Raw genomic sequence first — 12,541 nt, forward strand, 5'->3', positions numbered from 1 at the left:
ATGCTGAACAGCTCATGAGTCTGCTTCTTGGTACTGTGTGCATGGTGTGACCTGTGTATGCGTTGTTTGTTTTTGTTTTGCCTATTCTAGAAACTTCAGGTAGCTCTTTATGTCTGATGTTCTGTAATTCCATGGTAATGAACACACCTTATGTTGGTACCTTGTCAGTCATGGGCCGGTTGCTGACGAAACCCTTTACTTAGAAGCTCACCATTTCATTCTGTGAATTCCATGAAATTGATAAAGTAATTTCCATAACTATGTTTAGGTTTTTGTAGCATTCTTTTCTCCCTTCTTACCCCTTTTTCTTCTCCAACTCTGGCTTGGCTCCAAATCTGCCTTGCATGAGACAGTTGTCTGGAGTTTAGACCAATATTCCTTCTAGCCACACACTTCCCTCCCTGCCACACCATGTGGCATCTCCAAAAACCTGTACAACATCAGGCTTCCTTTTAATCTCTGAAACCTTTGCAAATGATCCACAAAGACAATATTGTTTATATAATAAATGAGTCTATATGTGTGGCATTGTAATTGATTGAAGGGAGTTAGCTATAAGAATCCATTTATCAGGGCTGGAGGGATGACTTTGTGGGTAAGGTGTTTTCCTGCAAAACCAAAGGATCCCAGCTCAATTTCCCAGGACCCAAGTAAGCCAGATGCACAAGAGAGTGCTTGTGTCTGGAGTTCGTTTGCAGTGGCTGGAGGCCCTGGAGTGTCCGTTCTCTCTCACGCTTCCCCCCCCCCCCCAGTCTGCTTTTTTCCCTCTCTCTCTCAAACAAATTAATATAAAAATTATTTTTTGAAAAAAATCCATTTATCAACTGTTAAGGCAAACATTTATAAAAGAATATTACTCTTCTCACTTTGTAAGTACATATTTTTAGTGTTTTGTTTTGGTTTCTAGTAAAGCAAGAACTATAACTTCCATTAGCAAAAATGCCCTCCAAAATCCTCAGCACAGTTACTGTGTGAAAGAGAGATCCTTTGTTTGCTCCCTCTCAATCCTGACTGATTCCATTTTGTCCTATGTTCATAACAATTTTCTTTCTCAATGTTAGATAAAATAATAGGTTCACTTGTTGCTGTATTTTTTCTCCTATGGCTATGCTTATTAAATTAAATTGGGCTAGCCTACAAATGAACTATCGTTAATGTTACTTGGTATTTATGAAAATGTTTTTGTGGTCTCATTGTACATAATTATACAGTTTGCTAAGTAATTGCTTACAGAAGGGATTTCCAACCATGAAAATCTGATTTTGAAAAATCTTCCATTACTTTTCAATTTCTAACTATTAACACTATCAGGTAAAGAGCTATGAACAAAGGGAATGTATGGCCAGTCTCTTGAGGAGAATATGTGAATGAATGCACATGGAGTGATATAAAGAGATAATTTATAACAGTGTGCAAATAAACTATTCATTTCAGATGAAAAAGAGAAATTCGAACCCACAGTCTTCAGGGATACACTTGTCCAGGGGCTTAATGAAGCTGGTGATGACCTTGAAGCTGTAGCCAAATTCTTGGATTCAACAGGCTCAAGATTAGATTATCGTCGCTATGCAGACACACTCTTTGACATCCTGGTGGCTGGCAGTATGCTTGGTAAGCCATACATCACAGCATCTTCTTACAGTATACACGTACATGTGTGTTGTGTATCTTTTCCAACCAATAGAATCCTTGTAAGCTTGCACTGATTAGATTTGATAACTAGAACTACAACTCCACACCTTAAGTGGCCCACTAGGTAAGACCAAGTAAATTTTCTTAACTTCTTTAAAAGGATCCCATTCTCCCTTAGATGGGGCACTTTTCTATCTAACCATTCACCTACTGTGCTTGTCTGTACTGTAGTATATATTCTTTCTAAAACTGTGATGTCCTCCCTCTCTCTTGCTCTGTGTGTGTGTGTTTCGAATAAATACATGTTTTTAAAAAGGAGGTAGAAAGATGGCTTAGTGGTTAAGGTGCTGTTTTCCACTAAACTTGTATACACCTTTAGCTGCATGTGTGAAAGGAAACTGATAGGGTAATTTGAGGTGACTTTGACATTAATAGATCTTTTTTCAGCTATTTTATTAGGCTTTAGCTTGGGAGATGGGGTGACATAATCACAGTCACACAAAATTTCCACTGAGTGGTCTGCTGGTTCTTGCCTTACGTATTTGAAGAATGAAATCAACAGACCATAGAAGGTGAAGTTTACAATGAATTCTTTTAGGGGCTGGAGAGATGGCTTAGCAGTTAATGTGCTTGCCTACAAAGCCAAAGGACCCAGGTTTGATTCCCCAGGACCCACATAAGCCAGATGCACATGGTGATGCATGCATCTGGAGTTCATTTGTAGTGGTTAGAGGCTTTTGCTTACCCATTCTCTCTTTCTCTCTGACTCAAATTAATAAATTAGAATGATTTTTATATATAGAGAGAGAGAGCTTAAGAGAAGGAGAAAAGGCAGGACTCCTATATAGAAGAGTCCCAACAACTAGAATACTACTGAAAATTACCACCTTGGAGTTCAGGCTTTACTGGGGCAGGGGTGGAGGGGGAAAAGCTGGTCAGTCTAGTTCCTGTGACAGGTATCCAGGTGCTCTTCCTGTCAGGTTTCTAGGGAAGGGGTATTCCTTTAGGGGAAAAGATCAGGAAAAACCAGTTCCCATGCCATGAGTTTAGGTGTCTTGTTATTATCGGGTTTCTTCTATTCTTTCATTCATTTGTGTATGCATGCATGGGCACACCCGGCTCTCTTGCCACCACAAATGAATGCCAGGCACTTTTGCATCTGGCTTTCCGTAGGTGCCAAAGAATCAAACCTGGGCCTTCAGACTTTGCACGCAAGTACCTTTAACCACTTAGCCATTGCCCAGCCCAAGAATAATCTCCCACACGTTCCTGCTTTAATTTTTATTTGTTTGTGTGTGTGTGTGTGTGTGTAGTATGCGCGCCCTCACATGTGCCACTGCAAACGAAGGCCAGATACCCAGCTTGTGTGCATGGCTTGGGAATTGAACTGGACCTGCAGGTTTTACTTCTGAGTTACCTTCCCAGCCACTTGAGCATGACCAATCATACATGACTGCATCAGTCAGTCATGTGGTGTTTTGTTTGTACAGATCACCCATTTCCAGGAAGACAATAGAAATCCTGATGTTCTAACTGTGTTGTACTTTCAGTAGCAAGTGATCTCAGATACTCCTACCTTGCTTTCCTTTAGTCGTGGGGGGGGGGTGTTTAGTATAGCTTACTTAGCCCAGGCTATACCACCTTGTATGCCCCTAAATCCAGAACTATGGTGCAATTACTAACAGGACAGGTACTTTTTTTTTTTTTCAAGTAATCCCACTGTTTAATGATGAAGTGTGTAGGAATTTTCATGACACCCTCAAAAATTTGCATCCCTCCCATATTGATCTGTCAGCTCTATGCTGCTTCTAGCTAAGTAACACTTGATTCTAATACATTAAATCTAACTGCAGTCCATGGCCATATTATTCATGTTTAACATATTTTAGTCATATGAAAGAATACAGTTTTCTAACATATTTACTGACAACTTCCATAAGTATAGACTATAAACCATGATAATTTCACCATTCCCATCATCTCCCTCCCAAGTCCACTCTCTTTTGAATCCCTTGTTTCCAATTAGTCTTTCTACTATTTTGATGTCATCATTTTTTCCCCTCCTGTTTATGAAGGTCTTGAACAGATAATGTCAGGCACTGTGAGGCCATGAGTATCAAGACCGCTTTGTATCTGGAGGCCAGCGTTGAAAGCAGTCCTCCCCTTCCTTTGCTCTTACCATTCTTCCCGCCATCTTTTGCGCAATGGACCGTGATCCTTGGAGAGGGTGATAGAGATTTCTCAGTGATAAATGCTGCGCTGTCACTTCTTTTCAGCACTAGCGTGACTTTTGAGTCATCCCAGGAGTTGGTACCATCTGAAAAGAGAAGCTTCTCACTAAAAATGAGAGAAACATTAATGTATGGTCATAAACCTAAAAATTAGAGGGCAGTTTGGGCATACTGTATGCATTTTGCCAGACAACAGCAGTTGTTATGCCCTGTAGTAGTCAGCATCAGGTCGCTGGGATGAACCTCCAGACCAAGCACAGTTATGGAGGAAGGGATATTTCTTGAAGCTTACAGATCCAGGGGAAGTTCCATAATGGCAGAAGCAGCTGGCCTGCTTTCACAGGTCCAAGCAGAGAGAGAAAAGGCTACCACCAAAAAGCAAGCAAGCACACTTTAGGAAATCTAGGTGCTGGGTCATTTTGCAAAATTTTAAAACTGGAATTCCAGATCCACCCCCACACCTTAGAGCTGGACCCTAGGATCTACCCACAGTGACACGGCCTCCAGCAATTGGCTGCAGATCTAAATTACAAACTTTAATAAAATCCTGAATATATTGGAGAACACCCATAGGGCTCATGACCTTCTCAGCCATAGGCTTTTAACTAGATTTTCAGTACTAGGGCTGTATTCTCTCCTGTGGAATGAAAGAACAATTTTCTTCAAGGAAAACACTGCAGTTTCAAATTAGGTATTGCAGTTCAATTATTTTTGTCATATGCAAATAGTTGGTCCAACAGTTTTAGAAGATTATCATCTTAATACAGTTTTGTTCCAGGTGGTTGTGCCCATTAAGTGGGCTAATTAAATCTAGTGCACAAATTAATTGAGGCAAAATGGATTCCTGAAGACACTGACTTTCCTAAGAGTAATTTACTGTCAAATCTGTTTGCCAAAGTCTATATCCCAAGTAGTAGGCAGTAAGCTAAGAAAAGTGCAACTCAGTTGAATTCTCATTTGTCAGGTTGGAGAGATGGCTTAGTGGATAAAAGATTTATTTACCTGAAAAGGCCAAGACCTCATGTTTAATCTCCAAGTCCCACATAAGCCAGACACACAGTGACATGAATGCACAGTGTTGCACATTCACACTGGCACACTGGGGGGGGGAGGCCTCTAGAGTTTGTTTGCAGTGACTGAATGTCCTAGTGTAGGCATGCTCTTTCTCTCAAATTAAAAAAAAGAAAAACAAAAAAAAACTCATTTGTCTGTATTTATTAGCAGAGGTTGTTGTATAACCCTTTCAACCAAAGTCCAAAATCACAAATTAAATCAAGGACGTAGAAGTGGCTAGTAGATAAAATTTCCCTCCTCAGCTTCAAATATTGTCCCCTTGGGGCCTAGCCCTCCAGCTGATGGGAGACTACATGCCACAAATAGTTGTTAAGCACACGGTGATAGTACTCTAATCTGGCCTGCTCAAGCCCACCCTCAGCCCAGCGAAGTGTGCTCAGCAGGCAGAGATACAGTGCTCGGATACTGCCCCTGTGCTCAGCCAGTGCTGATATGAGCTGCTGTTGAATCTCACAGGATGGGCCTGAGATATGATATGGAAAGTTCAACTATAGTGAAAAAGGACTCTCTATTCTGGGACCTTTATTCTACAAGGAAATAGATAAGGCAGAGTATGACACTGTTCTAACCAAGGTGGTTACGAGGTGAATAAACACAAATGTTCATGAGTCATTCCACACTGTACAACCACGTATGTGTGACAGGATTAGTGACAGAGGAAAGGTTTTCTATAGCAATCCCAATAAAAGATCCATGAGTTAGTACTGGTCAATCCCACAGCTGGATGAATGAAGTCCAGCAAAGAATTACTAAGCCTGGAAAGAAAGCCGTGTCCTAAGGAGGGAGAGCACCAGTTGATCCCGGAGAAGTGGGATTCAGTTTGCTGGGTAGCAGCAGTTACCCTTTCGCATCTGTGGCTAACGATACACTGTGGAAAGGGCCAGATAAACAGTGAGAGGACCCAGAGAACGCAAGGGTGGAACAGCAGTGCTCCACACTGCGGGCAGGGCCTGAGAGACTCAGCAGTGTGTATTACACTGGAATCCTAAATACATAGCAACATGTCTGTATTTACACACATACATTCTATGAAACTTTATGAGTCATTTTCCGTCTACTTGCATTGCTTTCATTGGTATTTCTACGAATGCTCATGGCATTTCAGTGTTGTCCTAGCTGGAATTTCTTTTGTCTCATCAGCCCCTGGAGGGACACGCATAGATGATGGTGACAAGACCAAGATGACCAACCACTGTGTGTTTTCAGCAAACGAAGATCATGAAACCATCCGCAACTATGCTCAGGTGGGGCGTGGCACCAAGTGCATGTGTTAGAAGGAAAGCTTTGGAACAAGCTTGAGGGAATGAACTCTAAAGGCACTGTTGATGTAGTGCTGTTGGGTAACTCTTAAATATGAGAAAACACCTTGTCACATTTATAATAAGACAGTAGACATTTAAGCTTCAGAAAAATGTCCTTTTTGGGCTGGAGAGATGGCTTAGCAGTTAAGCACTTGCCTGTGAAGCCTAAGGACCCCCCTTTCAAGGCTCGATTACCCAGGACCCATGTTAGCGAGGTGCACAAGGGGGTGCACACGTCTGGAGTTCGTTTGCAGTGGCTGGAGGTCCTGGCACGCCCATTTTCTCTCTCTCTCTCTCTCTCTCTCTCTCTCTCTCTCTGCGCCTCTTTTTCTGTCTGTCACTCTCAAATAAACAAATAAAAAATAGCAAAAAGAAAAAAAATTTTTAATGTCCTTTTTACTTGGCACCTATAAGGGCTACAGGGTGACCATGGGGCACCACTGTAACACTGTAATTGCTGGTCTTCACCTTAGCCAGGCTGGTGCATGTGTGAAGTGGCTCATTCAACAAAGCTATGAAGAAAGAAAAGGTGAGCAGATATGTTTGGGGAGATTAAACAAAGGACTGTAAAGTCAGTACTAAAATGAGTAACATACCACTAGGAGAGGATACAGACGGAGCTGTACAGGAGAAGAAACAAATCCTTATGGAAAGGAAGGTTCAAGCTCGCCGTACTTACAGATACTAGATAATTTGATATATCACTTTGCCTCTGTTGGGTTGGCACAAGTTAGATCATTAGGCCTAAATGATTATGACATCTGGGCTCTGTTTTATGACAGGGTGCTCTGTTTTGATTCTGATTTGATTATGGGCTCTGCTTCAGAATCAGTTCACTTGTCTAGCTGTTCAAAACCCTTAGCCCAATACCTAATACCACAGTACCATTCTCAGGTAAAGGTAGGACAAGCTTTCTCATTATAGCTATTTCTGCATGAGATGGTGAAGCCTTGGGAATTAACCAGATGCTACAATGTCTCAGGTATTAAAATATGTAGGGCATGCTAAGCCAAATTACTAGCATTCGTAGCCATTGATAATATTGTTTCTGATCACATGCTAGTTTAGATAGCATTTCATATTTATTAAACAATGCTTTAGTAGAATGACGGGTTTTGCTTCCTTGTATGAGCTTTCCCTGTGGAGATTTTAGGTAATAATTCTTTAATAGTGAGAACTGTTTCCTACTAAGAATCATTTTAAGGTATATGTAAGTGTTAGGATAAACTAGAAATCAAATGTGTAAGAATGTAATACAATGTATTTCTTTTTCTGACTGCATATTTGTTCCTTGCTGGGGCCACTGATCTTTCTGCATAAAAGCTTACTGAAAATTTGGCTCCATGTTAAGTTAAATGCACAAAGTTGTAAAAATGTATCACATGGATAGGAGAGACAGAAACTCAGTATTTCCAATGCTACCAAAAGTAATCAAGGGCTAGAGCGATGGCTCAGTGGTTAAGGCACTTGCCTGCAAAGCTTAACAACCAGTGTTCAATTCCACAGTACCCACATAAAATCAGGTGCACAGTGATGCATGCATCTGGACTTCATTTGCAGTAGCTAGAGACCTTGGTGTACCCATTTTCTGTGTGAGCATGTGTTTCTTTTCTCTTTCTCTGATTTTAAATAAATAAAAATAATCAAGTTTTATATCCCTGTTTCAATAAAAACATCTCACACTTAACAGAAGAGTGGAGAATGCCAGTCAGCCCTGCTCCAGAGCTCTGGGTGGTGGAGCCTGCCATTCTTTACTGCTAGTGCCATGGATTATTTTTTTTATTCATCTCCACAAATGCATATTTGTGGTCGACCTAAGAGAATAATCAGCCTTGAACTCTGCTCATTCCACAGTGCATCATATCTCTCATCCCTTCATAAGCCATTATTTAACCTCTGAATCTCACAGATTAAAAATCATAGTTTTATCAACCTTATGTTTTGGCTTCTCTACCTTTGTCCTTTTCTTCCCTTTTTTGTAGTATTTATTTTACTACTTTTTTCTAATTGACAACTTCCATAATTACAGACAGTAAACCATGGTGATTCTCCCCCACCCCCAATTTTCCCGTTTGCAACACCACTCTCCATCATGCCCCTTCCCCCGTTGTAGGTTTTCCCTCCCATGGGAATTAATGGTTGGTTTCTCCCATAAAAGACATACCACTATTGCACCAACTGGCTTGTTTGGTCTGGGTGGCCAAATTTAAGGTTTGCAAGTATCCAGTATGTTTCATCTTGACTGATGAGTTCTCTCTCTCTCTCCCATGGAACTGCACACAGTTTAGCTTTTTCCATCTTTCTGTCAGCTGGTTACATGGAGGAGGGTTTAAGCTCAGCTCCAGCAGGATTTCTCAGTGACCTTGCATCCCAAGTGTGTGGAGTCTTCAGCAATAAAGACTTAATGTGTATTCCTGGTGGGAAACCAAGAACCTTGGCAGTGGCCTGTAATGTTCTGGGGTCATCAGGGACCTACCTCCCTAGCCAACAGTTCATTGGAAGGTATCCCATCCCTAGCACTGAAAATTTTCTAGTAACAACTATGGCTTCTGGGAGGGCCAATGTCTGGAAAAGTAGGTTTCCATATGAATTATTCATACCCTCTTAGATTTTGATTAGCCCTCCCCCTACCTTTCCTATAGTCAGTCTCTTTCCCCAGCCTTACTTTTGTTGGTGTTTTTTGATTTTTAGAGGTAGAGTTTCACCCCAGCCCAGGCTGACCTCTTACCTCTGCCTCTTGAGTGCTGGGACTAACGATATTACATTCTTGTGTCTGTCCTTGAGTGAGTTACACTAGTTGGGTTTGTTGTTGCTGCTTCTCCGCACTGTACACAGCCAGTCCCGGCTGTGGGAACTCCTTTGAACCAGCCATAGTCCCTATATCATAGCACATTTACCTATATTGGTGCAGGTCTTCTATGGCTTTGCTTACATTACATTTAATATTATTTATCATGTGTAATTGTTAATATAATTTAATGGTTCTGTTTTGTATTTAGGTCTTCAATAAGCTCATCAGGAGATACAAGTATTTGGAAAAGGCATTTGAAGATGAAATGAAGAAGGTAAAAATTCAAATATAATGCCTACCTGCCTAATGTGGTAGAGTGGAGAGAGATACAAAGTTTACAGATGCAGTGGTAGTGTGAAAGTGCATGCTGAGGTTTTAATGGACACTCTCACAATAAACAGTTTACAAGATGGGTCATATCATTAGCTAAAGGAAGGAAAAAAATTAGTATTTAAGACAAGGTGTTTTGATCAGTAATAATAGTTTTACTGAGTCCTTTTGTTTGTTTGTTAAGTTTTATTTTTATTTATTTGAGAACAAGAGAGAAAGAGGCAGATAGAGAGAGAATGGGCGTGCCAGAGTCTTCAGCTACTGCAAACAAACTCCAAACGTGTGCACCCCCTTGTGCATCTAGCTAATGTGGGTCCTGGGGAATCGAGCCTTGAACCAGGGTCCTTAGGCTCCACAGGCAAGCGCATGACCACTAAGCCATCTCCCCAGCCCGGTGTACACTTTTTTTTAAACGATTATTTATTTATTACAGTCAGAGAGAGAGGGAAAGTAAGAATGGGCACCCCAGCACTTCTAGCCAGTGCATGCACCACTGTGTACAATCTGTGGAAAAGCTGGAAAAATGGCTTAGCCATTAAGGCTCTTGCCTGCAAAGCCAAAGGACCCAGGTTCAATTCCCCAGGACCCATGTAAGCCAGACGCAGAAACTGGTTGTTTGCAGCAGCTGGAGGCCCTAGTGTGTGCACGTTCTCACTCCCCCCCACCTCTCAAATAATAAAATAAAATAAAACCTGTGGAAGAGCAAAGTTAGATTCTGTTGTTTTAGAATGACAAACATAGGCAGTTAACATAGTAATGGACCCTCCAGTAAGCAACCAGATCAGCTGTTTTTAAAAAGTCCAGCTTTTCACTAAAGTTAGCATGTTTCTGACTCTAATTTGTAACTCTTTAGCATATTACTCCCATGCTACAAACTGGGTGAGTTAGAAGGCATCGCAATACCTGGGGAATTACAGTGCCATTCCTGAGAAATGAAGGGGAGAAAATATTACAATAAAGTCACAGCATGAAGCAGAAAATGAGAAAAAGGAAAGACATTGCCAATAAAAATTCTTAAAATTCTGAATGGGCTTTGTAGATTGCTTGACTGTTGCATTGTTCCTTGGAGTTCTGCCCCCTCTTCAGTTCCCCAGATTCCCCTCTCTTCCCAAATCCTGTTTATAGCCTCCTCTACCTTTGTCTCATCACTAAAGCCGATGATGGCAAAACTGCATGTTCCAAGAAATAATGCATTTCAGGTCTAAGTATTTTAAGAACTCAGTTCTTTTCTCCCTCAGTTCTACCTCATATGGAGTCTTTCCTGCTGTGTTTTCTTTGCCATAAGAATTCTGTTCTTTACCAAAGAAAACAGCTGTGTACATCAAAGGGAGGAGGAAGTGGTCACACAATGTGGGAAATGTGAAAGTCAATGTATTTCAGAAAACATATTGCCAAATGTAAATTATATATCTGTACACACTGTTCTCAAAATGTTCCTTTCCATACCATGGGTATGTGTGAATGACCTGAGAGGAAAAGTATTGTGTCCACTAGCATCGCTTTCAACGGTGTCTCTCTGTGACTGAGCTGGTGTGTTTCCTGCGTGTGATAGCTGTGCTCTGTGAATGGCCTTCCACCTTACCACCACCTGCACATGCTTTGCCCACTTTGGTCCTTTGATTTATAGACATGATTTCTTTTGTTTGACCCACAGCTTCTCCTCTTCCTTAAAGCCTTTTCTGAAACAGAGCAGACAAAGTTGGCCATGCTGTCTGGGATCCTGTTGGGCAATGGTACCCTTCCAGCCACCATCCTCACCAGTCTCTTCACTGACAGCTTAGTCAAAGAAGGTAATTTATCATGCTCAGGCCTTCTAACCTGCCAGGGAAAAGAAATCCCAGAGATAGTCGATTTGTTTTGTTTGGGTTTCTTTTTTTCTTGGTTTCTCGAGGCAGGGTCTCACTCTAGCCCAGGGTGGCCTTAAACTCACAGTCCTCCTACCTCTGCCTCCTGCCGAATGCTGGGATTAAAGGCATGTGCCACCACGCCAGGCTCCAGAGATAGTTTTTTAAAAAAATACCTGTAGCTTTTTTCAACTTCCTCTGCTGCAGGTCCTCCACATTACGGTGTGGGTGGGCATGCGTGCATTTGTGTGTGTTTGCACGCACGCACACCTTCAAGCAGTAAAAACAATCTACATGTTTATTGTAGGGAACTAGAAAAAAAGTAAGTTCAGTATCAACGTGGGCACTGTAGTTAGCTCTAGTCCAACCTGAAACTCATAGCAATACTTTGTCTAAATGAGTGGGCTTGTGAGATCTAAGAGAACAGGGGAGGGTGGGGCACCCATTATTAGATGCTCTTTTTGGTCACATTTTTAAAAAATATTTAAGAGAGAGAGAATGGGTGCATCCCCAGGGCCCCTGGGCACTGTAAACGAGTTCTAGATACCTGTACCACCATGTGCATCAGGCTCTGCGTGGATACTGGGGGATCAAACTTGGGTCCTTCGGCTTTGCCAACAAGTGCCTGAACCCCTAAGCCATCTCTCCAGCCCTTCCCCCCCCATGGTCACATTTTTTAAGGTAATTCATTGAATAATTTCAGAAGTGGAGATTGCTGCCGCAGAAAAAGACTGAGGTTAACTTCACGGCATGAAGTTTGACAAGCAGGACTCTAGTGATTTAAGAATCAAACAAAAGTGGGCTGTTTTCCTGTAGGAGGATAATGGTATTCAAATTATAACAATAACACAGTTATTTTCCATAAAAGTAAATTTAAAGAGCTCTCATGAGAACATCTGTTTCTTCTGACAACTTGCGTTTTCCTCCTACATACGAAAAGCCCCTGCCCCGTTCATGTCCATAGTGATGGCACTACAGTTTGCTTATGCTAAGTCACAAGTCAGGTGGTCTTGTTCAGAGATTTTTCTTTTACAGTATCTGGCTTAATACAGGTCTGGTTTATGATAATTTGGATTCTGTAGTCATTAGTACATTGTTAATATCAGAATCTTTGTGTTTGTCCTGAAGAGAATTGGTGACATTTCAACATATTTTATACACAGAAAGAAGGTTGCATTTAAAACATGCACATTAGTAATACTAAATTATCATAGCATTAAAAAAAAAATCACTCTTAGAAAAATGTAGATCTTTCCCTCAGCTGATCGGCCGACATGTGGCCGGTGCTGGCCTGTCGAGGTCACTGATCTAGTCATGCATAAGGAGCCGGTGCCGGAA

The 12,541-nt window shown here is 41.4% G+C and overlaps 1 protein-coding gene across 1 annotated transcript in view; it reads left to right on the forward strand.

Moving 5' to 3' along the window:
* The window catches only part of Bzw2 (basic leucine zipper and W2 domains 2), a 58,989-nt gene that overhangs the window by 26,360 nt on the left and 20,088 nt on the right, over positions 1-12,541 (forward strand). The window contains exons 3-6 of the mRNA XM_004652843.2: positions 1,435-1,611; positions 6,078-6,181; positions 9,238-9,303; positions 11,014-11,149. Coding sequence (XP_004652900.1) covers positions 1,435-1,611; positions 6,078-6,181; positions 9,238-9,303; positions 11,014-11,149 — 483 coding nt within the window. The remainder of the gene's footprint in view (positions 1-1,434; positions 1,612-6,077; positions 6,182-9,237; positions 9,304-11,013; positions 11,150-12,541) is intronic.

Source organism: Jaculus jaculus, chromosome 16, assembly GCF_020740685.1.
Source record: "Jaculus jaculus isolate mJacJac1 chromosome 16, mJacJac1.mat.Y.cur, whole genome shotgun sequence".
NCBI classification, from domain to species: Eukaryota; Metazoa; Chordata; class Mammalia; order Rodentia; family Dipodidae; genus Jaculus; species Jaculus jaculus.